A 27,137-nucleotide genomic window follows, 5' to 3' on the forward strand; every position below is an offset into this window, starting at 1 on the left:
TCAGACTGATTAACCAGTCTGCTACAATCCACGTGGTGGGTGTAATATTGAATCAACCCTGTGTCTCTACTCACTGACTGTCTCCACTGGAAAGAGGCAGATTATGTGTGTTGTGTCCTTTATATACAGGTTGGTGTAATGCCCTCCTATGGTCGTGTCACCTCTGTGTGTATCGTGAATGCCCATTGGTCGTGTCCTATCTAACTGTTCTATTGGTTGAGTGTCTGTGTGTCATGTCTCTGGTGCTCCCTCTAGTGTCTAGCTAGTCTACATGTATTTACATTAACCCCTTGTGTCTTTACAGTGATACATATCATCACATCCCCCCTTTTTTTTTTACATGTTACATATTTTCTGTAAACTTAAAGAAAATTGAACAAAAAACAGGTAGATAAGTTATGGTATGTACAAGTCATGAGAACAGTTATTAAGCAATAAGTCCAAATCAAATGTGCGAGTCCAAAACCCTTCAATCATCATGGTCAAATGTCTCTCTTGGTGGGGTGGTGAGTTTGATGGTGGCGTGCCCTTGTGAACGCCATCGATGTCCCTGTGTATCAGGAACCAAGAAGTGGTCAAATCACTTCGCTGTCTGATTTGGAGTCTTTTTTTCCCGATGTTTGTGATGGTGATGTTGGATGGCACCTACTGGCTGATAAGTCGTTGACGGTGAAGAGGTACCATCAACAGTATCATTCGAGGTCATGTATGTGTCATATGTGGAAGTTGGATAATACTGTGCATACTGGCTCTGGCCACGTGCTGTGCGTGAAGGGTGATCCTGCTGAGAACCGTTGAAGCTTGTCGAATTGGAAACAGAATTGCTGCTCGCATTAATACTGGGTGATGGTGTGAAACTAGAACCTTGCATCTGATAGGAATATGCCATCTGGCCAGGCTGGTTTGCAGCAAATCCTGGGCTGTAACTAAGGCATCCAGTCTGTAGTGCAGATTGTGCTTGCGGTAGTCCTCCTTCGGTCTTGATTCCATTAGTGGGCAATCCGTAGAGCTGGCCTGTTTGAGAATATGCTGCATAGGCTGCTGGCTGCTGCATTCCTGAATACTGGGTTTTTCCAGCATAAGCTGCCATTGACTGCACTGCTGGTGTGGAAAGAATGTGTGGGTATGGCTTGGAAGGATATAGCTGTGGTGAATATTGGTGTATTCCTCTTGGACTGTAGCCACTACTTGTTATTGCTGACCCAGTGTAATTGTCAAATGATCCATCTCCTGTCGTCATCGTCACCCTGAGCGTGTCGTCACTGAGTTTGCGGCACTCCCTGTCTGGAGTAAAGTCCAGCTTACGTGAATCAGAGTTGGCGTTTGGTTGCTCCCCATCTGGAGTCTGGTCTGTTTTAACTGAGTCAGTGTTGGTTTGTTGGTGCTCCCCGTCCGGAGTCTCAGCAGGTTCACTGGAGTCAGCTGAGATTTCTTGAAGCTGCACGTCTGGAGTTGGAACATGCAGGAATGCATTGACTTGTGGAGAGGTTCGAGCAAATGAGGGTGGAAGTATCGTGGTGTCACCGGAGTCACCAGTGGTCTCACAGTGATTGTCGAGTGCCTCTGTACACACTAGCTGAGGTCTGTCACATTGCACATCTTGCATGGGAAGTGGGATGCTGTCGTCACCCGTCTCACATACAGTGGATAGAGCTTCAGTAGCTTCTTGTTGTTCACTTGGGCTGGGTATACTGTCAGAGTCTTCTCCTTGTGGCTCAGACAATGTGGGTGGACTGTCATAGTCGCTGTGTTGTTCATTTGGGCTTGGACTGTCATAGTCACTTTGTTCTTTACTGGAGCATGATAGACCGTCATGGTCGTCCTGCTGTGCACTGGAGCATGGTAGACTGTCATAGTCTTCTTGCTGTTTACTTGAGCATGGCAGACTTGCATCGCCTGCTGCTAGTTGGTCAGAGGAGGTTGCTAGACCCTCATGGTCTTGTTCCTGCAAGGACTACGCTTTGGAGTCTTGCGTTGCTTCTATCTGGAGGCTGTACACGAGCTCACTGTGGAGGCTTGTGACACTGGAATCACTTCTTATTCGTGCAAGGACTGCGCTCTGGAGTCTTGCGTTTCTTCAATCGTAGAGTCTGTCCACGAGCTCGCTGTGGAGGCTTGTGACTCTGGAGTCACTTCTTGTTCATGCAAGGACTGCAGTGTGGAGTCTTGCGTGTCTTCTATCGTGGAGTCGGGAACCCTTAGCAGTGTGTGGACCACTCTCTGTGTGACAGCAGGCCGCTCTCTGTGGGCTTGTACCGCTCGCTGTCTCTTGGTGTCAGGCCGCAGCATAATCCTGCACTCACAAGTCGGGATGTCGTATATGCTGGGCTGAAGATCCTCAAATCCGAAGAACGAATCCGCGTCTGCGTCGGATTCAGTATGGGGGTCGCCACTTCGAATGAAAAAACATTTGTCCGAGTCGTAGTCCTCTAGGACCATATCATCACAGTTTGTGTCGGAGCTGGCATGGGGCTCGCGATGTCCAGAGAAAAAATAAAGGTCGGTGTCGTAGTATTCAAGGTCTGTGTCATCGCTTTGGGCGGGGCTAACTGCTTGTTGCAGGGTTTTGTGGAGGTTACTTTCAGTTCCTGGTTGAATTTGAGGCATTGTGCTGTCATTCCAGGTGAAAGAAGCTTGTTTTATAGCTTTAAGAGATTTTTTTCGTGATTTGGAACGTTTCCCCTTTAAAAGGGCGTGGTCCGGGGCCTCTGACGTCATGACGCATGTGGTAGTGCGTAGGAAGCGATTGCACATACGCAGATCGCTGTTCCTGTACTTGGGGCCTTTTCCAAGATGGCTGCAATTCAAAACTGCTGTTCGTGGCTGCAAGCCTACCTTACGGTGAGTTTTGGCGCCTCTTTTACCTTTTCTTCTTGTTTGTTCCTCGCAGAATTCTTGGAATTTGTCCAGGACTGCCTGGAAATTGCTCTTGTTTTGCCCCTTTGAGTATTTGAAGGTCTGGAAGATTTCAGCTGCTTCTGGACCCACGATGGTAAGTAGAAGCTTTATTTTCTCTGCATCTGCCACGCCATCTAGGTTGCACGCAGTTTTCACAGAGATTGCCTTGGTACTGGAGCTGCTGTGAAATCGGAATCTCGAACATCATCTTGCCTGGCTTTTGTTGCTGGTTGTCACTGTTCACTGAGTTGAAACTATGTGGATTGAAACAGTCACTCAACTGGTACCATGTCTTGTTATGCTCTAGGCGTAGCATAAGCGGCTTCCTTGTGGTGCACTTTGACAAAGGAAGGTTCAGACTTGGAGATAACTTCAACACATTTATTAAACTATTTACACTTCTTCTACTCAGGTTCGCCACTACTTTGTTAATCCTTCTATAGCTACTCAGACTGACTAACCAGTCTGCTACAATCCACGTGGTGGGTGTAATATTGAATCAACCCTGTGTCTCTACTCACTGACTGTCTCTACTGGAATGAGGCAGATCATGTGTGTTGTGTCCTTTATATATGGGTTGGTGTAATGCCCTCCTGTGGTCGTGTCACCTCTGTGTGTATCGTGAATGCCCATTGGTCATGTCCTATCTAACTGTTCTATTGGTTGAGTGTCTGTGTGTCATGTCTCTGGTGCTCCCTCTAGTGTCTAGCTAGTCTACATGTATTTACATTAACCCCTTGTGCCTTTACAGTGATGCATATCACCACAGTTTATGTGAGGGGATGGTGACCTCGTGTTGTGTCAATGCCGGAGGGCACCAGGTACTTGATTCTGTCAAATCCCACAAGTCCATTCCATATTTTTCTCCCTCCTTTGTTGCAGTGATTCCCATTCCAAACCTTTGATCAAGGATGTGTCACTCGGTGCTGTGCTGCAGAAGTAAAATCTAACAAGCATCACATTAAAAAGCCTCTAATTACATTCAAACACTTAATCTGCAGCTGTCAACCTGACAACATTTACAAAGTTAAAGAGCATCCAGGAAGTGATCCACACTGATGTCTCTGGGAAAATCTGTGACGAATGTTTCACTATGCTGGTGCTCTTAGCTTCGAAAAGAAGCATTTCTGTGGGTGCCTTGTAGAGAAGTAAGACACTGAACACAATATGAAAACTCAAAATATGTTTTACGTACTCAAAGGTGGCAAGTCGAGAAGATCACAATTCAAGTTTATTGAGAGCAAATTAAGCTGATAGACCCCGTGACCCTCATGCGGGTTACAACATTGCTTCTGTCCCCTCCCTGGATTGTCTGGCTTTGCTAGAAAAACATTCCTCATCTGTCTACCTTTACTAAGTAGACCTTGAACGGTATGGCTTTTTTAGTTGTGTTGAACTGCATATTTGCCCAAATTAGGAAAGAACGATGACATGAGAAGCAACTTGTTTATGTGAGGTTTCTAAGATTGAGGTTCGGTAGAGAAACAGGGCAGCTTGATGTACCTGGACTGAAGCTAAGGACTGAAGGGTTGAGTATTCCCAATGAGCTGTTGTTTTTTTGTAGACACACAGATGTATGTACTGTCTGCCTGCTTATTAGACCATAAGACAATAAGACATAGGAGTGGAAGTAAGGCCATTCGGCCCATCGAGTCCACTCCGCCATTCAATCATGGCTGATTTCAACTCCATTTACCCGCTCTCTCTCCATAGCCCTTAATTCCTCGAGAAATCAAGAATTTATCAACTTCTGTCTTAAAGACACTCAACATCCCGGCCTCCACCGCCCTCTGTGGCAATGAATTCCACAGACCCACCACTCTCTGGCTGAAGAAATTTCTCCTCATCTCTGTTCTAAAGTGACTCCCTTTTATTCTAAGGCTGTGCCCCCGGGTCCTAGTCTCCCCTGCTAATGGAAACAACTTCCCTACATCCACCCTATCTAAGCCATTCATTATCTTGTAAGTTTCTATTAGATCTCCCCTCAATCTCCTAAACTCCAATGAATATAATCCCAGGATCCTCAGACGTTCATCGTATGTTAGGCCTACCATTCCTGGGATCATCCGTGTGAATCTCCGCTGGACCCGCTCCAGTGCCAGTATGTCCTTCCTGAGGTGTGGGGCCCAAAATTGCTCACAGTATTCTAAATGGGGCCTAACTAATGCTTTATAAAGCTTCAGAAGTACATCCCTGCTTTTATATTCCAAGCCTCTTGAGATGAATGACAGCATTGCATTTGCTTTCTTAATTACGGACTCAACCTGCAAGTTTACCTTTAGAGAATCCTGGACTAGGACTGCCAAGTCCCTTTGCACTTCAGCATTATGAATTTTGTCACCGTTTAGAAAATAGTCCATGCCTCTATTCTTTTTTCCAAAGTGCAAGACCTCGCATTTGCCCACGTTGAATTTCATCAGCCATTTCTTGGACCACTCTCCTAAACTGTCTAAATCTTTCTGCAGCCTCCCCACCTCCTCCATACTACCTGCCCCTCCACCTATCTTTGTATCATCGGCAAACGTAGCCAGAATGCCCCCAGTCCCGTCATGTAGATCGTTAATATATAAAGAGAACAGCTGTGGCCCCAACACTGAACCCTGCGGGACACCACTCGTCACCGGTTGCCATTCCGAAAAAGAACCTTTTATCCCAACTCTCTGCCTTCTGCCTGACAGCCAATCGTCAATCCATGTTAGTACCTTGCCTCGAATACCATGGGCCCTTATTTTACTCAGCAGTCTCCCATGAGGCACCTTATCAAAGGCCTTTTGGAAGTCAAGATAGATAACATCCATTGGCTCTCCTTGGTCTAACCTATTTGTTATCTCTTCAAAGAACTCTAACAGGTTTGTCAGGCACGACCTCCCCTTACTAAATCCATGCTGACTTGTCCTAATCTGACCCTGCACTTCCAAGAATTTAGAAATCTCATCCTTAACAATGGATTCTAGAATCTTGCCAACAACCGAGGTTAGGCTAATTGGCCTATAATTTTCCATCTTTTTCCTTGTTCCCTTCTTGAACAGGGGGGTTACAACAGCGATTTTCCAATCCTCTGGGACTTCCCAGACTCCAGTGACTTTTGAAAGATCATAACTAACGCCTCCATTATTTCTTCAGCTATCTTCTTTAGAACTCTAGGATGTAGTCCATCTGGGCCCGGAGATTTATCAATTTTTAGACCTCTTAGTTTCTCCAACACTTTCTCCTTTGTGATGGCTACCATATTCAACTCTGCCCCCTGACTCTCTGGAATTGGTGGGATATTACTCATGTCTTCTACTGTGAAGACTGACGCAAAATACTTATTTAGTTCCTCAGCTATTTCCTTGTCTCCCATCACTAGATTACCAGCGTCATTTTGGAGCGGCCCAATGTCAACTTTTACCTCCCGTTTGTTTTTAATGTATTTAAAGAAACTTTTACTATCATTCCTAATGTTACTGGCTAGCCTACCTTCATATTTGATCCTCTCTTTCCTTATTTCTCTCTTTGTTATCCTCTGTTTGTTTTTGTAGCCTTCCCAATCTTCTGACTTCCCACTACTCTTTGCCACATTATAGGCTTTCTCTTTTGCTTTGATGCATTCCCTAACTTCCTTTGTCAGCCATGGCTGCCTAATCCCCCCTCTGATAACCTTTTTTTTCTTTGGGATGAACCTCTGCACTGTGTCCTCAATTACTCCCAGAAACTCCTGCCATTGCTGTTCTACTGTCTTTCCCACTAGGCTCTGCTCCCAGTCGATTTTCGTCACTTCCTCCCTCATGCCCCTGTAGTTACCTTTATTTAACTGTAACACCTTTACATCTGATTCTACCTTCTTTCTTTCAAATTGGAGATTGAATTCTACCATATTATGATCACTGCCTCCTAAGTGCTCCCTTACTTTAAGATCTTTAATCAAGTCTGGCTCATTACATAACACTAAGTCCAGAATGGCCTGTTCCCTCGTGGGCTCCATCGCAAGCTGTTCCAAAAAGCCCTCCTGTAAACATTCAATGAATTCCCTTTCCTTGGGTCCACTGGCAGCATTATTTACCCAGTCCACCTGCATATTGAAGTCCCCCATGATCACTATGACCTTGCCTTTCTGACATGCGCTTTCTATTTCGTGGTGCATTTTGTGCCCCCGGTCCTGACCACTGTTAGGAGGCCTGTACATAACACCCATTATGGTTTTTTTGCCTTTGTGGTTCCTCAACTCTACCCACACAGACTCCACATCATCTGACCCTATGTCATTTAGTGCTATTGATTTAATTTCATTCCTAATTAACAAGGCAACCCCGCCCCCTCTGCCTACCTCCCTGTCTTTTCGATAGGTTGTGAATCCCTGGATGTTTAAATGCCAGTCCTGAACCCCCTGCAACCATGTCTCTGTGATGCCTACCACATCATACCTGCGAGTCACAATCTGGGCCACAAGCTCATCTACCTTGTTCCGTACACTGCGCGCATTTAAATATAGCACCTTTAATTCTCTATTGACCGTCCCTTTTTGTTTTCTTAGTGTGGTGGACCTTGGTGTACTGAGCCTTTCCATACACTGTGTCATATTTTGTGGGATGGGGACTATCGTAACCTCTCCTGAGTTTTGTCTTTTCGTGCTTTTTTGTATTCCTAAGCAGCTACGCTTCCCACTGATTACTTCACCTCTTGGTTCCCTGACTTTCCCTTCCCCCCCAATCTTTAGTTTAAAGTCCTATTGACCACCCTATTTATTCTTTTCGCCAGAACACTGGTCCCAGCTCGGTTCAGGTGGAGACCATCCCAACGGTATAGGTCCCCCTTGTCCCAAAACTGATGCCAGTGTCCCATGAAAAGGAACCCCTCTTTCCCGCACCACTCTTTCAGCCACATGTTAACTTCCCTTATTCTTGCCTCCCTATGCCAATTTACACGTGGCTCGGGCAGTAATCCGGAGATTATGACCCATGAGGACCTGTTTTTTAATTTGAATCCTAGCTCTTTATAATCTCTAAACAGGTCCTCTTTCCTAGACTTGCCTATGTTGTTGGTACCGACATGGACCACAACAACTGGATCCTCCCCCTCCCTCTCCAGTATCCTTTCAAGCCGGTCAGAGATGTCCCGCACCCTAGCACCGGGCAGGCAACATACCATGCGGGACTCTTTATCCTGCTCACAAAGGATACTATCTATCCCCCTGATAATAGAATCCCCTACAACTACAACTTGCCTATTTACTCCCTCCCCTTGAATGGCCTGCTGAACCATGGTGCCTTGGTCAGCTGACTCATCCTTCCTGCAGCCCTGTTCGCCATCCACACAGGGAGCAAGTGCCTCATACCTGTTGGACAGAGTCAAGGGCTGAGGCTCCTGAGTTCCTGACTGCTGGTTCCCTTTACCTGCCTGACTTGCAGTCACACCCTGCTGTCCCTGGCCACTGGCAGGATTTAAACTACTTACTCTGACAGGTGTGACTGCCTCCTGAAACACAGTGTCCAGGTAAGTCTCCCCCTCCCGGATGTGCCTCAGTGTTTGAAGCTCAGACTCCATCTCATCAACTCTGAGCCGGAGCTCTTCGAGCAGCCAACACTTACTGCAGATGTGGTCGCTGCAGCTCGCAATGGGATCTGCCAACTCCCACATCAAGCAGCTCAAACACATCACCTGACCAGCCATCACTAATTAATTAATTAGTTTAATTTAAGTTTATGAGTTTAGCTGTGTTTTTTTTTTAAATTTGGGGCAGATTTGCTATCAACCACTCAGATCACAGCTTCTCTCTGACGTCACTTTTGGAAAAAAAACTGGAAAACAGGAAGTTTCCGTTAGGTTTTTATACTCACAGAGACTGCTCCTCCTCCTCTGAACGGCTCCCGAAATTAGGCCCGAAGAAAGAGAGAGAACAAAACTGTAGGGAAAAAGCACCTTCTCCCACTCTTCACCGAATTACCTCACTGCACCAAATTACCAAATTCTCACTCGGTCTGTATCTCTCTCACTCAGGCTGTGTCTCCTTGACCTGCGCAATGCTTGTAATTATTGTAATTAATATCTGAAGTAAAGAGAGTCAACCATTGATACCAGAGTCTGAATCCAACAATTATTTCAGATATCAAGCTGGTATCTTCCAGACCTCACACATTGTTACACTTTCAGGAGCAGAGCCCTAAATGGTCAAGGTTACAGGTGTTAATCGAGTTCTGAAGATGGGTCTCCACCTGTATTGTGTACTGCCTTCTTCAGCATGATCCATTGAAGGAGTTCAAGATGCTGTTGGCATGAGTTGAAATACTAGAGAGAGGAGCTTATTGGATCAAATGGATTTTCTTTGACTTTTAGTCACATGCAAATATATGAATTAGGTGCAGGAGTGGCCACCCAGCCCCTCAAGCCTGCTCTGCCATTCAATAAGATTATGGGGGATATTATTGTAACCTCAACTACAGGTTGCTGCCTCCCTGTGCTAACCTTTCACTCTCTTGCTTATCAAGAATCTATCCAGCATTGTCATCAATATATTTAAAGACTCAGCTAACACTGCATTATGAGAGAGAGAGAACCACAGATTCACAACCCTCGGAGGTGGGGGGAGACAGAGTCTCCTCATCTATATCTTAGATGAGTGACACCTTGGGCGGGATTCTCTGACCCCCGCCAGGTCGGAGAATCGTCGGGGGGCGGCGTGAATCCCGCCCCCGTCGGCCGCCGAATTCTCCGGCACTGAAAATTTGGCGGGGGTGGGAATCGCGCCGCGCCGGTCGGCGCCCCCCCCCCCGGCGATTCTCCGGCCCGCGATGGGCCAAAGTCCCGCTGTTGTCGTGCCAGTCCCGCCGGCGTGAATCAAACCACCTACCTTACCGGCGGGACTGGCGGCGCAGGCGGGCTCCGGGGTCCTGGGGGGGTGGGGGGGCTGGGGCGATCTGGGGATGGCATCAGCAGCCACTGATGCTCCCGCGCATGTCCAGACTTCCGCCAGCCGGCGAAGTCCCTTCGGCCCCTGCTGGTGTGGCGCCAAAGGCCTTTCCCGCCGGCTGGCGGCGCGTCAACCGCTCTGGCGCGGTCCGAGCCCCTCAACGTGAGGGCTTGTCCCCTAAAGGTGCAGAGAAATCTGCACCTTTGGGGTGGCCCGATGCTGGAGTGGTTCCCGCCTCTCCATCCCGCCGGGACCCCCCGCCCCGCCGGGACCCCCCGCCCCGCCGGGTAGAGGAGAATCCCGGCCCTTATTTTTAATTTTTAACATTTGAGTTGTTGTCACTAGGAGCATTGATTCTGAGCCTTGTTAATCAAACAATCAAGGCAATAGCACAATTAGATGCAATCAAGAAAACTGGAAGTATTAGGAGGAGAATGTATTGGGTAATGTAAGTGCTGGAATGCCCCTCAATTGGAAAGTGCACATGTTGCAAATGACATTTCACAAAGGGTGATGTTTCTTCAAATACACAACCTTTGAACAATATCTTAACTGAACATCAAATAGTCTGAGTAAAAGATAACAAAGATAAATCTTATTGCTCAAGAGCTAGTAAAAATTCAAATTATTCAATGATAAGAAAATTTCCAATTTAAAACGTACAAAGGTTAATTTAAAGATCAAGGATGCATTGAATAAGCAATTTACTCACCATCTGTTTTGTTGAGGAATCCTTCCAACTGAATTCCTCCCGTTATTCGAAACAACAAATCGTTGGTAACAAGTGGCAGCTGAAATAAATTGATTAAAAAGAAGCAATTGTTCTGTCCAAATTATGCAGGGGAAAATCTGCAATGCGGCGTGCTCCAGCAATTGGAGATGTTGGTGTCGTGTTAAGCACACTGAGATAACACGGGCTGCAACGGGATGCAGCTATGACTGAAATAGACTCCAGACCTTGAAGTTAGTTCAATTTGATTTAGTGAACCTGTCACACAGTTAGCACAGTTCTCTGTGAGTCCGAATCTCTGCTAACCTAAGTGTGATCTCCCTGTCTGACTGAACCAGACTAGCTCTTAGCCACGTGCTGTATTCATTACGTGATATGCACACCGGACTCATTCTGTAGATGTCCCTAGTGGAAAGAGGCGGAGTGTGAGTGCCTCGTGCTTTTTATAGTGGGAAACCACCCCCAAGTGTTCTGCCTGCTGATTGGTTATGTCCTGTTCTCTGTGTTCATTAGCTGCCTGTCTGTATCTCATTATGTGCATGTCTGCATATCATGACAGTTGGTTCATCACGATGCCAGTTGACTGAGATACGGTGAGTTCTGTGTTTCATACATGGGAAAATTCCAAGATGAACAGGTGGGCATTGAGGCTTCAGGAATGCGCAAACCGCACGAGAGGCAAAAATGGGAGGTTGTGTTGCAGAGCAGTGGGAGATTGAGAACGCAGCAAGGATACAAGAAATAAGAGCAAGAGAAGATCAGGGCCGGGATTCTCCCTTTTGGGGACTAAGTCCCCTTGCCCGCCTTAAAACGGGCAAGAATCACTCCAGACTTTTTCCTCGAAAGTCCGAAGTGATTCTCCGTTTTCCAGGGGGCTAGCAGGGCCCTGGAGTGTGTCCGCAGCTCTGGCTGCCGGCGGGGTCCTGCTGTTCAGACCGCACGGCTGCACATGCGCATGGCGGCCCACCTCGGTGCGGGCGCCGCCGGCATGGCGGAGACACACAGTGGGCCCTCGCGGAGTAAGCTAGGTCCCCCCCAGATCGCGATGGCCCGCAGATCGGTGGCCTCCGATTTCGGGCCTAGCCACCGCTGAGGACCCCCCCCCCCCCCCCCCCGGAGTCAGAATCCCCCCCCGCCCCCCCACCAGGACTGCCGCCGTGGCCGCGTGTCCGAACTCCCGCCGGGCGGTACCAGATGTAAACCAAGCTGGTGGGAGTATGGCCAGTCGACCGCTGAGAATAGCCGCGGGGGCCTATTTCAACGGCCCCCAACCGCCGCCAATTCTCCAGTCGCCAGAGAATCGGCGGCCCGGCGTCGGCGTGGCGGGAATTACCCGCACCCCCGGCAATTCTCTGACCCAGCGCGGGCTTGGAGAATCCCGGCCCCGATGTCCAGTCAGGCCTACTCTGCCACTCAATACCGTCATGGTATATAATCCATGTGCTCTCTTGTTGTCCACTTACTTACCTGCCTATGTCTCATTGCAGCCTCTCTTTGCCCTCCTGACTTTCCACCTAGTTTTGTATCATCAACAAACTTGAATACATTATTCTCTGTCTCTTCATCTAAATTATTAATGTTGATTGTAAATAGCTGATGCTCCAGCTCTGACCCGAGGGATACTTCACTACCCTGTCTGGTTACAAAATTCCATTGATGCCCACTCTCTGCTTCAGAGAATCCCTACCATAAGACATAGGAGCAGAATTAGGCCACTCGACCCATCGAGTCTGCTCCGCCATTCAATCATGGCGGATATTTTTCTCATCCACATTCTCCTGCCTTCTCCCCATAACCCCTGATTGCCTTATTAATCAACAACCTATCTATCTCTGTCTGAAAGACACTCGGTGATTTGGCCTCCACCGCCTTCAGCGGCAAAGAGTTCCACAGATTCACCACCCTCTGGCTGAAGAAATCCCTCCTCATCCCTGTTTTAAAGGATCGTCCCTTTGGTCTGAGATTGTGTCCTCTGGTTTTAGTGGAAAAATCCTCTCCACGTCTACTCTATCCAGGCCTCGCAGTATCCTGTAAGTTTCAATAAGATTCCCCCTCATCCTTCTAAACTCCAACGAGTACAGCCCAGAATCCTCAACCGCTCCTCATACGACAAGTTCTTCATTCAAGGGATCATTCTTGTGAACCTCCTCTGGACCCTTTCCAAGGCCAGCATATCCTTCCTTAGATACGGGGCCCAAAACATAGAACATGGAACATACAGTGCAGAAGGAGGCCATTCGGCCCATCGAGTCTGCACCGACCCACTTAAGCCCTTGCTTCCACCTTATCCCCGTAATCCAATAACCCATCCTGTCCTTTTTGGACACTTAAGGGGCAATTTAGCATTGCCAACCCACCTAGCCTGCACATCTTTGGACTGTGGGAGGAAACCGGAGCACCCGGAGGAAACCCACGCAGACGCTGGGAGAATGTGCAGACTCTGCACAGACAGTGACCCAGCGGGGAATTGAACCTGGGACCCTGGCACTGTGAAGCCACAGTGCTAGCCAGTTGCGCTACCATGCTGATCACAATATTTCAAATGGGGTCTGACCAGAACCTTATACAGCCTCAAAAGTACATCCTTGTTGTTGTATTCCAGCCCTCTCGACATGAAAGCTAACATTGCATTTGCCTTCCTAACTGCTGACTGAATCTGCACGTTAACCTGAAGAGAATCTTGAACGACTCCCAAGTCCCTTTGTGCTTCTGATTTCCAAAGCATTTCCCCATTTAGAAAATAGTCTATGCCTCCATTCCTCTTTCCAAGGAACATAACCTCACACTTTTCCACATTATATTCCATCTGCCACTTCTTTGCCCACTCTCCTAGCCTGTCGAAGTCCTTCTGTAGCACCCTACTTCTTCAATCTTTGTATGATCTGCAAACTTCGCAACAGTGCCTTTAGTTCCTTCTTCCAGATCGTTGATGGATATTGTGAAAAATTGTGGCGCCAGCACCAACTCCTGAGGCACCACCAGTCACTGGCTGCCATCCTGAAAAAAAAAACTTTATCCCCACTTCCTGCCAGTCAGTCAATCCGCTATCCATGCCAGGATCTTACCCTGAACACCATGGGCTCTTAACTTAATTAACCGTCTCCTATGCGGCAGCTTGGAATGTGCCTCCTGGAAATCTAAATAAATCACGTCCACTGGTTCGCCTTTGTCTAACATCCTTGTTATCTCCTCAAAGAACCCTAACAGATTTGTCAGACATGACCTGCCCTTGACAAAGCCGTGCTGACTCAGTCCTATTTTATCACGCATTCCATGTGCTCCGCGATCTCATCTTTCATAATGGACTATAAAATCTTGCCAATGACAGAAGTCAGGCTACCGGCCTATAATTTCCCGTCTTCTGCCTCCCTCTCTTTTTAATCAGCGCTGTTACATTAGCTACTTTCCAGTCCTCTGGAACCCTTCCTGCCTCCAGTGATTCCTGAAAGATCACCACCAATGCCTCCACAATCTCCTCAGCTATCTCCTTCAGATCCCTGGGGTCCCTCCGATCCAGGTGATTTATCCACATTCAGACCTTTCCCCAGAACCTTCTTAGTGATGGCCACTACACTCACCTGTGCCCCCTGGTTCTCCTGGAGCTCTGGCATCCCACTGGTGTCTTCCACCGTGAAGACTGGTGCAAAGTAACTATTCAGTTCCTCTGCCATTTCTTTGTTTCCTATTATTACTTCTCCAGCCATATTTTCCAGTGGTCCAATGTCTATTTTTGCATCTCTCTTGCCTTTTATATATTGAAAAGAACTCTTCCTCTCTTCTTTTATATTACTAGCTAGCTTGCACTCATACTTCATCTTCTCCCCTCTTATTGATTTTTTAGTTGTCCTCTGCTCTCTTTTAAAGGCTTCCCAATCCTCTGGCTTCCCACTAATGCTCACCACTTTGTATGCTTTTGCTTTTGCTTTCCCAATCAACTCTGGTCAGCTCCTCCCTTATGTCTTTGCAGTTACCCTTATTTATTTAATTGTAATATTATTACATCTGATTCCAGCTTCTCACTCTCAAACTGCAGGGTAAATTCTATCATATTATTTTTGCTGCTTCCTAAGGGATCCTTCACCTTAGTTCCCTAATCAAGTCTGCCTCATTACACATCACCAAATCCAGAATTGCCTGTTCCCTACTAGGGAACAGGCAATTCTGCCAGAAGCTGCTCCAAAAAATCATCTCTTAGACATCCCACAAATTCCTTTTCTTGGGATCTGCTACCAACCTGATATTCCCAGTCCACCTGCATGAAAATGAAATGAAAATCGCTTATTGTCACAAGTAGGCTTCAATGAAGTTACTGTGAAAAGCCCCTAGTCGCCACATTCCTGCGCCTGTTCGGGGAGGCTGTTACGGGCATATTGAAGTTCCCCATGCTTCTGGTAATATTACCTTTCTTATGTGCCTTTTCTATCTCCTGATTTATTTTCTGCCATACTACTAGGGGCCTGTACAGGGTCTTTTTACCTTTGCGATTCCTCAACTTTACCCACATAGATTCTGATCCTATATTGCTTCTTGCTATCGATTTAACTTCATTTCTTACCAACAATGCAACCCCACCCCCTCTTCCCATCTGCCTGTCCTTTCGATAGGACACATATCCTTGGATATTTAGATCCCAGCTCTGATCCCCTTCCAGACACATCTCCGTGATGCCCACAGCATCATACCCACCAATTTCAATATGCGCAAAAGCTCATTTATCTTGTTCCGTATACTGCGCGCATTTAGGTCCAACACCCCCAGTCCTACATTGACCACATCCCTTCTCATACTTGTCACCTTTTTTGCTCTGCCTGAGGTTACATTCCTGCCACCTTCTATACTCTCTGTTCTATTAGGTGGTCTGGAAACTTTACTAACCTCTCCTGAGTCCTCGACTTTATTAATTAGTGAAAAGTCCTCATCATTAACCTGCACTTCTCCCCTCTCCTTTAACTTTGATTTTCTAATTCTCCATACAACTGAACCCTCCCCCGCACTATATAGTTTAAAGCCCTAGAGTGCAGAAGGAGGCTGTTCATCCCATTGAGTCTGCACCGACCCTCTGAAAGAGCACTCCACGCAGGTCCACTCACCCACTCACCCCTCTAACCTATACATCCCCTGGCTACGAAGGGGCAATTTAGCATGGCAAATCCATGCAACTTGCACACCTTTGGATTATGGGAAGAAATCGGAGCACCCGGAGGAAATCACGCAGACACGGGGAGAATGCACAAACTCCACACACACAAGTTACCCAAGGCCAGATGCAAACTCAGGTTCCTGGCACTGGGAGGCAGCAGTGTCCACCACAGCATCACCGTGCTGCTCAGGTCCTATCTGTTAACTAATCCTCTATCCATACCAATATATAACCTCCAACTCCATACACATCTTGCCTAATTAACCTTTTCTGTGGAACCTTCCTCCCAAGACGTTTTGGCTCCTCCGAAACCCCAAAGAAAGCCACCATAGAGTGACCTCAGCTCCCAGCATGCTGGATAATGTCCCAAACACTGACTCCTAAAAGCTCTCCAGCTTCTCACAACCGCAAAACATGTGAGCATGATTCGCCGGCCCCTGTTCACACTTCTCACACCCATCGGTCCCACCTCCTGGAAGAACCCACTCAACCTCGCCCTGTGCACCAGCTTGAACTGAACAAGCTCATTGTCGCACGGGAGGAGGTTGAGTTCACCCGCTCCTCCCATCAACCTCACCTAAGCCTACACAACAGGCCCCCAACCACCCCTGAATAATGACAAAACCATCAACACAACTCAAAGGGCCCCATCTAACACATACCTTACATGAAAAAAACACCAGAATTCACAAATAACCCCCTCCCAAGAAACAAAAGGTGGGGGGGAGGGGCGATTGTCCCCCTTACAAACTTACAGCTTCTGAAAATCCCCCGCCCCCCGCCCCCCAACGGCAACCCAGAACAACAGTAACTCCCAACTTTCGTGGCCTTAACTCCTCCATCCCGTACCTCCCCTCAATTCTTCCTCAACTTATGGTCCCTTCGAAAGTTATTGGCCTCCTCTGCCATCACAAGGTAATATTCCCGGCCATCATCAGCTACCCAGAACTTGGCACCCCAAACCGAATCTGTCGTCAGTACAACACCGCCTTGGCCTTGTTGAAGCTTGCACGCCTCTTCCCCAGCTCCTTGCCAATGTCCTGGTAAATCTAGACTTGATTACCCTCTCATTCACAGACTTGCTTCACCTTGGCCCACCTCAAGATCTTCTCCTTGTCCAAAAACCTGTCCCTCTGCACAATCATCGCCCGTGGTGGCTACCTGCTCTGGACTTCTGCCTCAAGCAGCTATGGGGCCGCTCTGCCTCTGGGGCCTTGTCCAACTTTAGCACAGGGCTAAACCGCTGGCTTTGACAGCAGACCAAGGCAGGCCAGCAGCACGGTTCAATTTCTGTAACAGCCGCCCCGAACAGGCGCTGGAATGTGGCGACTAGGGGCTTTTCACAGTAACTTCATTTGAAGCCTACTTGTGACAATAAGCGATTTTCATTTTATTTTTCCACCAACCTGGCCAAATTCCTTGAAACATACTTTGTGGCGCTCATTTCCTCCACACCTTCCGACAGCCCCACAATCGGTAAATTCTGTCGTCTGGACCTGTTCTCCTGCTCCTCCACCTTTGACCGCAGTGACTTGCATAGATCCCACAGGAGCCCCACCTCCACCTCCAAGGACACAATTTGGTCACTCTGGTGGGACACCATCTTTTCCACCTTCCGGATTGTCGCCCCTTGCGCTTTAAGGCACTTTTCCACCCGATGCAGAGACCTGCGAAGAGGTGCCACTATTCCCCCAATTGCCTTTGATCAGTCAATATGCATCTCCTTCCTCTGCTGCCGAAATTCCTTCTTGATGAAGCTCATCAATTGCTCCATCTGCAGCTTTCGCACCGAAGACGACCCATCCCCCTCCACCATTTTCACAATTGGTGCTGCGCCACTCGTCTCCTCCAGCTCCTTAGCCAGCTTTCACTGTCTTCTGCCGGGTCTGCTCGCCATTAAACATGCCAATCCAGGGGAGAACTTCTTCTCTTACATTTTCTGCTCCACGTTTCTGCTGAAACTACCCAACACACAGGTGAAAAAAGCCAAAACCAATACCATCGAACCAGAGTTGCCCTGTGTGTGGCCACTCACTCAATGGCCGTCGCTGGAAGTCTTGTTTTGATCATTATTAACCCTTCCTTAATAATTGATTCAGAGCGAGGCCAGGCCCCCGATAATGATTACTGGTGAGTTTGACAGCCAAACTCAAAAAACAGATCCAACAGTCCGACCAAAGAATTCTGATTAATAGAGAATTCTGGTTGATAGGATGCTGGATAACAGAAATTGTAAGGGACAGCACGGTGGCACACTAGTTAGCACTGCTGCCTCACGACGTCGAGGACCCAGGGTCGATCCCGGCCCCGGGTCACTGTCCGTGTGGAGTTTGCACATTCGCCCTGTGTCTACGTGCGTCACACCTCCATGACCCAATGATGTGCAGGGTAGGTGAATTGGCCACGCTAAATTGCCCCTTAATAGGAATTTATTTTAAAAAGAAATAATTATTCTGTGTTATGATTTGGTTAGGGATCAGTACTTTTTTGTTCAAAGTAGACGAAGTTTGAAATTCCTGTTATCCACTAGGAGAATTAATCCACAAGATTCTGCGGTTTTAAACAAAGGAAACTTCACGGTGGATGGGGAGCAGTGGATGGAGTTCCCCTTAGTTGAAGGGTCAGTTACGAGGGGACACAAACTCAAGGTGAGGGAAGGAAGTTTAGGGGGATTTGAGGAATAAATATTTTATCCAGGTCTTGCTGCATTTGCATGTGGACTGCCTCAGTGTCTGAGGAGTCACGAATGGTGCTGAACATTGTGCAGTCATCAGCAAACATCCCCACATGTGTCCTTATGTTGGAAAGAAGATCATTGATGAAGCAGCTGAAGAGGTTGGGCCCAGGACAGTACCCTGAGGAACTCGTGCAGTGATGTCCTGACCTCCAACAACAACAACCATCTTCTGCACTGTATTCCTCTTTCCAAGACAAATTGACGAACGTGGACTTTTAAGCTTTTACATAGCAAAATGTGACTCCAGTTTTGACAACTTTCAATGCCCATCTTTGAATCAGCTCCAGGGTTAACAGTGATAAATCATAAGGATACACTGTATAGACTAGACACTTTTATGTTCATTCAATGTTCTACTTCTGGGCTTTAACTTCACATTAGTGCGGCTACATTATTCCATGAATTTGAAGACTCACCATTGTTATGCTACCTTTCTTGATCCAAAGGTTGTCCCTCTGGTACAAAAAGCCTTTCGGTTCTCACAGCTCCAATTCGCCAGTTGCAAGAGGCACATTCTTGGTTACCGCGGCAACAATTCACGGTTGCCAAGGTGGACATCTTTGTGAGAGGTGACAATAATGGGGTCAGTTCTGACCAATCACAGGCCCTGGCCAAGCCAATGATGCAGCAAATAAAGACAGGCAATAATGGGGACAGGGGGTTGGTGACAGAATGTCGGTCATGGAGAGGCTATTTCACTATTCATAGTGTTGGGACTGATATAATTACATGGATAGAGGATTGGTTAACAAACAGGAAGCAGAGAGTTGGAAAATGAGCTATTTTCAAGTTGGCAGGCTGTGATGAGAAGATTGCTGTAAGGATCAGTTCTGGGGCCTCAGATATTTACAATTGATATCAATGACGCAGTAATGTATCTACGTTTGAGAGGATACAAAACTAGAAGGATACAAAGAGGCCTCAGAGAGTTATAGACAGGTTCAGTGAGTAGGCAACAAGTTGGCAGATGGGGTTGGGTGAGGTTATGCCTTTTCATCGTAAGAATAGAACATTTTTAAAAAGTTGTGAAACTTGTAAATGTCTTGGGTGTTTCAGTACAAGGAACATCAGAAGTCAGCACACAGCTACAGCATCCAATGAGAATCCTCCAAGGGGATTGGGGTGCAAGAATAAGTACGTTTTGCTACAATTGTACCTGGTTTTGATGATACCACACCAGGAACACTGTGGGCAATTTTGGTCTCCGTAAGGGACAAGCAAGGCAAGCTGCTCACTGAAGGAGATGGTATTGGCAGAGGTATTAAATAAGTACTTTGCTCTGTCAACATAAAAGATGGCGACAATGGCCCAGTTGAAAATGTGGGTGTTGAGCAGTATAGTTAGTGATGTATAAAGGAGAAGTGCTAAAAAGGTTGGCAGCACTCCAGGCATAGAAGTTGCCAGGCCCATGGAATATATCCTAGATTGCTGAGAGAGGTAAGGGAGCAAATTGCGGAGCTGTTGGCAGATATTTTCCAGGTCTCCTTGAACACCGGATTAGTCCTGGGGACTGGAGGATTGCAAATGTGACGCCATTGTTTCAGAAAGGGACAAAGGATAGTGCAGGAAACTACAGACCTGTCAGCTTGACATCAATAGCGGGAAAACTGAGGAGGCCTCAAAATGGGATAAGAGAAATATATACTTCGAGAAAAGTAAGTTAATACCAGACAGTCAACTCAGTTTTCTCTAAGTATATATTTCTCTTATAAACAGACAGTCAACATGGCTTTGTCAAGGGCAGGACATGTCTGACAATATAACTGAGTTCTTTGATGAGGTGACACAGGCAGTGGATGAAGGTAGAGCCATGGATATTGTATATTTGGACTTTCAGAAAGCATTTTATATGGTGCCACATGGCAAATTGGTTAGCAAATTTTAAATGTTTGGGATTGATGGATCCAGCATGGATTAGAAGTTGGCTAAGACATTAGAAACAGAGGGTTGGTATAGATGGGCATTTCTCAGACTGGAGACGAGTTGAAAGTGGTGTTCCCCAGGGCTCAGTGTTGGGACCCTTGCTTTTTCAGAATCATATAAATGATTTAGAGGTGCGTGTTGAGGGTAAAATCTCTAAATTTGCAGATGATACTAAACCAGTGAGAATAGTAAATTGTGAGGATGACGCTGAACGACTTCAGAGGGACATTGACCAGTTGGCCAAATGGGTAGACAACTGGCTGATGAACCTCAATGCAGCAAAATGTGAGGTCATACACTTTGGTGGAAGAAACTTGGGAAAACAACATAGGCTCAATGGTACAACTTTGAGGGGAGTACAGAAGCGGGACTTTGGGGTTCAAGTGCATAATTCTCTGAAGGCGGTTAGGCAAGTTGAAATAGTTGTAAAGAAGGCTTGTAGGATCCTTGAGTTTATAAATAGAGGCATAGAGTATAAAAGCAGGGGGAACAAAGAAATGGCTGAGAAACAAAATTGGTACTTTGCTTCTGACTTCACAAAGAAGACATGAATAATGTACTGGAAGTTTTCTAGCAGATACATTGGAACACCACTGCCTGGAAGTTTCCCTCCAAGACACTCACCATCCTGATTTGGAAATATATCGTCGATTCTTCACTGTCGCTTGGTCAAAATCCTTGAATTCCCTCCCTAATAGCATAGTGGATGTACCTACATCACATGGACAGCAGCAGTTCAAGAAGACAGCTCACCACTACCTTCTCAATAGCTATTCGGGATGGGCAATAAATGCTGGCCGAGCCAGCAAGGTCCACATCCCTTAAAAAGTGAATTAAAAAAAATATATTTAAGGCTGAGATCGGCATATTTTTTCTCTTTTGTTACGATCCCACACCAGACCACAGCATTTGCTGGGATGCCTGACAGAAACCCCAATATTTTATTTATTTTGTAAGACTGAGGAAAGTATACTTCCATGCACAAATAATAATAATAATAATCTTTATTGTCACAAGTAGGCTTACATTAACACTGCAATTAAGTTACTGTGGAAATCCCCCAGTCGCCATACTCGGGCGCCTGTCCGGGTACACAGAGTGAGAATTCAGAATGTCCAATTTACCTAACAAGCACATCTTTTGGAACTTGTAGGGGCAAACCAGAGCACCCGGCGGAAACCCACGCAGACACGGGAAGAATGTGCAGACTCCACACAGACAGTGACCTAAGCTGGGAATCTGGGACCCTGGCGCTGCGAAGCAACAGTGCTAACCACTGGTATATTTTTTAAAAACATTATTATTATCACAGTACTAAACTAACTTTAACAACATACAAGAAACAGCTCACAATTACCAGTTCAATAGCGCATAACAACATTTTATTGAGGTATTTTTGGTATTGTAACAACAACAAAATAAACAATGTACATGAAACTATAAACATAGTGCAAAAGCCGTCTCACTTCCTTACAGATCCCACCTTTATTAACCACCTACTCTAAGCTTGACCCTCTCAAGGCGAATGTGATTTTCTCCAAACAGAGAAAGCTGGCCATGTCCGATAGCCAGGTCTCCAACTTCGGGGGCTTTGAATCCCTCCAAACTAATAGTATCCATCTCCAGGCTATCAGGGAAGCAAAGGCTAGAACGTCTGCCTCTTTCTCCTCCTGGATTTCCAGGTCTTCCGACACCCAAACAATCGCCACCTCTGGGCTCAGTGCCACCCTTGTTTTTAACACCGTGGGCATGACATCTGCAAACCCCTGCCAGAATCCCCTAAGCTTCGGACATGTCCAGAACATGTGGAAATGGTTCGCTGGTCCTCCCGCACATTTTGCACACCTGTTTTCCACCCCAAAGAATCTGCTCATCCGGGCCACTGTCATGGGAGCCCAATGAACGACCTTGAATTGTATCAGTCTGAGCCTGGCACATGTTGCGGACGTGTTGACTCTACTCAACGCGTCCGCCCATGGACCATCCTCTATCTCTCCTCCCAGCTCCTCTTCCCATTTGCGCGTAAGTTCCTCGGTCTGCGTCTCCTCTGACCCCATAAGTTCCTTGTAAATGTCTGCGACGCACCCTTCTCCTACCCACCCTCTGGAAACTACCCTGTCCTGAATCCCCCTTAGTGGTAGGAGCGGGAAGGTTGACACCTGTTTACGTAGGAAGTCCCGCACCTGCAGGTACCTGAATTTGTTTCCCCTCGCCAACCTAAGCTTCTCCTCCAGTGCCCTCATACTCGGAAAGTTCCCCTCTATAAACATGTCCCCCATCCTCTCAATCCCTGCTCTCCGCCATATCCGGAGCCCCCCATCCATACTTCCCGGGGCTAACCGGTGATTATTACAGATTGGGGATCAGACCAACGCTCCTTCTGCTCCCACATGTCTCCTCCATTGCCCCTGTCGTGTTAATCACCCTGGGGTAACACGGACTGCAACTGGATGCAGTTGTACTTGACACTCTACTAATCTAAGCGTGCTTACTATAACTAACTAGACCAGACTAGCTCTGAGCCACGTGTAGAAGGTGCTAACTGATATATGCATCCTGACTTTCACTACAGTAGTCACCAGTGGAAAAATGCAGAGTGTCGATGCCTCGTGTATTTTATAGTGGGAGACCACCTTCTAGTGTTCTGCCTGGTGATTGGTTGTGTTCTGTCCTGTGTGTTGATTGGCTGTACTGGGTGTCTGTCACTGCCTGTCTGTATCTCATTATGGGCATGAGTGCACATCATGACAACCCCCACCACGGGGCTGGTGGAGTACCGTGCCGGCGGGAATGGCAGAGGCGCAGTTACCAACGCCCCAGACTGGTGCCTTGCATGAAGGCGCCTCCATACGTTCCTATGCCGACCCCTCCCCCACCACCCACTTCCTGATCATGGCGATATTTGCCGCCCAGTAATAGTTACTAAAATTTGGCAGCGCTAGCCCGCCCTCTCCCTGACTCTGCTCAAGCATTACCTTCCTTACTCGAATAAAGATGAGGAGACACTAAAATACAAACAGGAATCTCGGGAGGACCATCATCTTCACCGTCTACACTCTCCCAGCCAGTGACAACGGAAGCACGTCCCACATCTGAAAATCATCCTTCATTTGGTCTACTAGTCGGGCCAGATTTAATTTATGCAGCCGGTCCATTCCTGCGCCATTTGAATGCCTAGGTACCTAAAACTTCCCCCTACTAATCTAAATGCCAACTCCCTCAATCGCCTCTCCTGTTCCCTCGCCTGGACCGCAAACATCTCACTTTTCCCCATATTTAGCTTATACCCCGAAAACTGGTCAAATTCCCCAAGAATCCTCATGATTTCTTCCATCCTCTCTATTGGGTCCGATACATACAGAAGCAGGTCGACTGCATAGAGTGAGACTCTGTGCTCTACACCCCCCCCCCCTCCCCCCGCCCCTGGACCAGCCCCTTCCAGCCCCTTGAGGCTCTCAGAGCAATTGCCAATGGCTCTATAGCTAGCGCAAACAACAGTGGGGGGAGGGGGGCATCCCTGCCTCGTCCCCCCGGTGTAGTCTAAAATAGTCCGATGTTGTCCTATTCGTCCGTACGATTGCCATAGGAGCCTGACACAGCAACCTGACCCAGTCAATATAGCCCCACCCAAATACGAACCGTCCCAGTGCCTCCCACAGATAATCCCATTCTACCCGATCAAAAGCCTTTTCTACATCCATTGCGATCACTACCTCCACCTCCCTACCTTCCGGGGGCATCATAATCACATTTAACAACCTTCTTACATTGGACACCAACTGCCTACCCTGAACAAACCCCATCTGGTCCTCCCCAATAATATCCGGAACACAATCCTCAATCTTGGAGGACAAAATTTTGTCAGAGAACATTTTATAAAACTCCACTGGGTACCCGTCCGGCCCCAGGGCTTTACCCGCCTGCATGGCCTTCAGACCCTCCACTATCTCTTCCAACCCGATCGGGGCCCCCAGCCCTTCCACCAGCTCCCTGTCCACCTTTGGGAAATTCAGCCCCTCCAAGGAGTGCTTCATCCCCTCCGGCCCCATAGGGGGTTCCAACCTGTACAGCCTGCTGTAAAAATCTCTAAACGCCTTATTCACCCCTATCGAATCACCAACCAGGTTCCCATCTCCTTTATTTACTTTGCCTGTCTCCCTGGCTGCCTCCCTCTTTCTAAGCTGCTGCGCCAGCATTCTGCTGGCCTTCTCTCCATGCTCATAGATCGCCCCCCTCGCCTTTCTCAGCTGCTCCACCGCCCTCCCTGTGGTTAACAGGCCGAACTCCGCTTGTAGCCTCCGCCGTTCCCTTAAAAGCCCTGCCTCTGGGGTCTCCGCATACCTATCGATCTGTAGTATCTCCTTTACTAGTCGGTCCGACTTTGCCCTGTCCACCTTCTCCCTGTGGGCCCGTATCAAGATCAGCTCCCCTCTGACCACCGCCTTCAGTGCTTCCCAGACCACCGCTGCTGAAATTTCCCCCATGTCGTTTACCTGCAGGTAGTTCTGAATACATTTCCTGAGCCACTCGCACACCCCTTCGTCAGCCAAAAGTCCCACATCTAACCTCCAGTGCGGGCGCTGGTTACTGTCTTTACTACCCTGTAGGTCAACCCAGTGCGGAGCATGGTCTGAGATTGTGATCGCCGAGTATCCCGTGTCCACCAGCCCTGCCAGTGAGGCCCTGCTCAAAACAAAGAAATCAATTCGGGAGTACACTTTATGCACGCGTGAGTAGAAGGAGAACTTCTTCACCCTCGGCTGACTAAATCTCCATGGATCCAACCCCCAATCTGCTCCATGAACCCTTTTAGTTCCTTTGCCATTGCTGGCACTCTGCCCGTTTTCGAGCTTGACCGGTCCAAGCCAGGGTCAATAACTGTGTTGAAGTCCCCTCCCATTACCAACCTGTGCGAGTCCAGGTCCGGTATCTTCCCCAGCATCCTCTTTATAAACTCCACATCATCCCAATTTGGCACATACACATTTACTAATACCACATGCACCCCCTCCAGTTTCCCACTGACCATAATGTACTGACCACCCACGTCCGAGACTATTCTACCCGCTTCAAACACCACTGGTTTATTGATCAGGATCATGACCTCTGTAGTCTTTGAGTCTAGTCCTGAGTGAAAGACCTGACTGACCCAGCCTTTCCTCAATCTAATCTGGTCAGTTACTCTAAGGTGCATCTCCTGCAACATTACCATGTCCGCCTTCAGCCCCCTAAGATGCGTGAACACAAGTGCCCTCTTGACCGGCCCATTTAACCTTTGAACATTCCAGGTATTCAGCCTAGTTGGGGAGCTCATTGCCCCCCCCCTTCGCTGATCAGCCATCCCCTTTTTTGGGCCTGCCTCCAGCCCATTCTCCACGCCTCCACCAGTCCACCCCCAGGCAGCCTCCGCCCCCAATCTCCTCTCTGTCCCTTAGCCCAAGTCTCTCCCTCGTCAGCAGAACATTTACCCCCCTCCACCCTAGTAACAACACTCTGTAACCCAACACCTTTAATAAACTGAACATATGCACACACCACACTGCGCTTCCGTGAGCTAGCCCGCCCAGCTAGCTTGGTGGCCCGCATCCCTGGTGCCAGATAGTCTCCCACCCATTGTTCCTTCCCTCACCTCCCCCATGCTCATACAAACATACTCCAACATCAAACAATCCCCACACAATTGCCTGGCAGAAAAACACCAAGATCTAAACAAGCACACCTCCATCCCCCAACAGTGCAAATGAAAACCTTAACTCACTCAGCTCTACTGCTGGTCCAAAATCAATGCAAAAGGCATTACAAACAGCTTCCACTAAACGAAAAACGAGACTTTTTTTTCAAAGAACAGAAAAACAAAATAAAACAAAACATGAACGTTGCAGCAAAGTTCAAAAGTTCTCAATCCACCACCAGTCCTTTCCTTTTCGCGAAGTCCAGCACATCCTCAGACGACTCAAAATAAAAGTGCTGTTCCTCGTGCGTGACCCAGAGACGGGCCGGATACAACAATCCAAACTTTACCTTTTTATTAAAAAGGATTGAACTCATCAGGTTGAAGCCTGCTCTTCTCCTGGCCACCTCCACACTCAGGTCTTGGGAAACCCGCAGGATACTATTGTCCCACTTACAGCTCCGTGTCTGCTTGGCCCACTGTAGAATGCGCTCCTTATCAAAGTACCTGTGGAATCTCATCACCATTGTCCTTGGGGGTCTCCCATTCGAGGCTTCCTCGCGAGCGCTCTGTGAGCCCTGTCCACTCCAAGCATCGGGAGAATGTCCCCTCCCCCAGCACCTTCTCAAACATGCCCGCTGTGTATGCCCCAGCATCAGCTCCCTCAGACTCCTCCGGGAGCCCAACGATTCTCAAGTTCTGCCAGCGGGACCTATTCTCTAGGTCCTCCACCTTCTCCAGGAGCCTTTTCTGCTGGTCTCTCAGCATCCCCACCTCCACCGCAGTTTGATGTTCCTCCTGCTCAGCTTGCGCCTTCTCTACTTTCTGGATCGCCCGATCTTGGGTGTTCAATCTAAGCTCCAGCTGCTCAATTGATTCTTTTAGCGGGTCCAAGCAGTCCCTTTTCTGCTTAGCAAAGCCTTCCTGAATAACTTGCATCTGCTGCTCCGTTGACCGCTGGGTCGACAAACCAGAGGTCCGGTCCTCCGCCATGCTGTCTCCTGCTGCAGCTTCAGCCCAAGCCTTCTCTGTCTTTCTGTTTCTACCTTTACGAGCACTTCTAGTCCTTCTCTCCATGCACCGATGTGGGAATTCAGTACACAATTGCCTCTTTCATCAGTTTTACAATTCAAGTAATTGCCAATGTCGGGC

At 47.8% G+C, this 27,137-nt stretch overlaps 1 protein-coding gene across 1 annotated transcript in view; it reads right to left on the reverse strand.

Annotated features, from left to right (window-relative positions):
- LOC140429986 (ufm1-specific protease 2-like) overlaps positions 1–18,864 on the reverse strand; it is a 116,369-nt gene extending 97,505 nt beyond the window's left edge. Inside the window, exons 1-2 of the mRNA XM_072517562.1 lie at positions 18,808–18,864; positions 10,497–10,575 (exon numbers count right to left, since the gene is read on the reverse strand). Of these exons, the coding sequence (XP_072373663.1) occupies positions 10,497–10,575; positions 18,808–18,810 (82 nt within the window). The 5' untranslated portion in view covers positions 18,811–18,864. The remainder of the gene's footprint in view (positions 1–10,496; positions 10,576–18,807) is intronic.
- Between the last annotated feature and the right edge of the window lie 8,273 nt (positions 18,865–27,137).

This window comes from Scyliorhinus torazame, chromosome 9, assembly GCF_047496885.1.
Source record: "Scyliorhinus torazame isolate Kashiwa2021f chromosome 9, sScyTor2.1, whole genome shotgun sequence".
NCBI classification, from domain to species: Eukaryota; Metazoa; Chordata; class Chondrichthyes; order Carcharhiniformes; family Scyliorhinidae; genus Scyliorhinus; species Scyliorhinus torazame.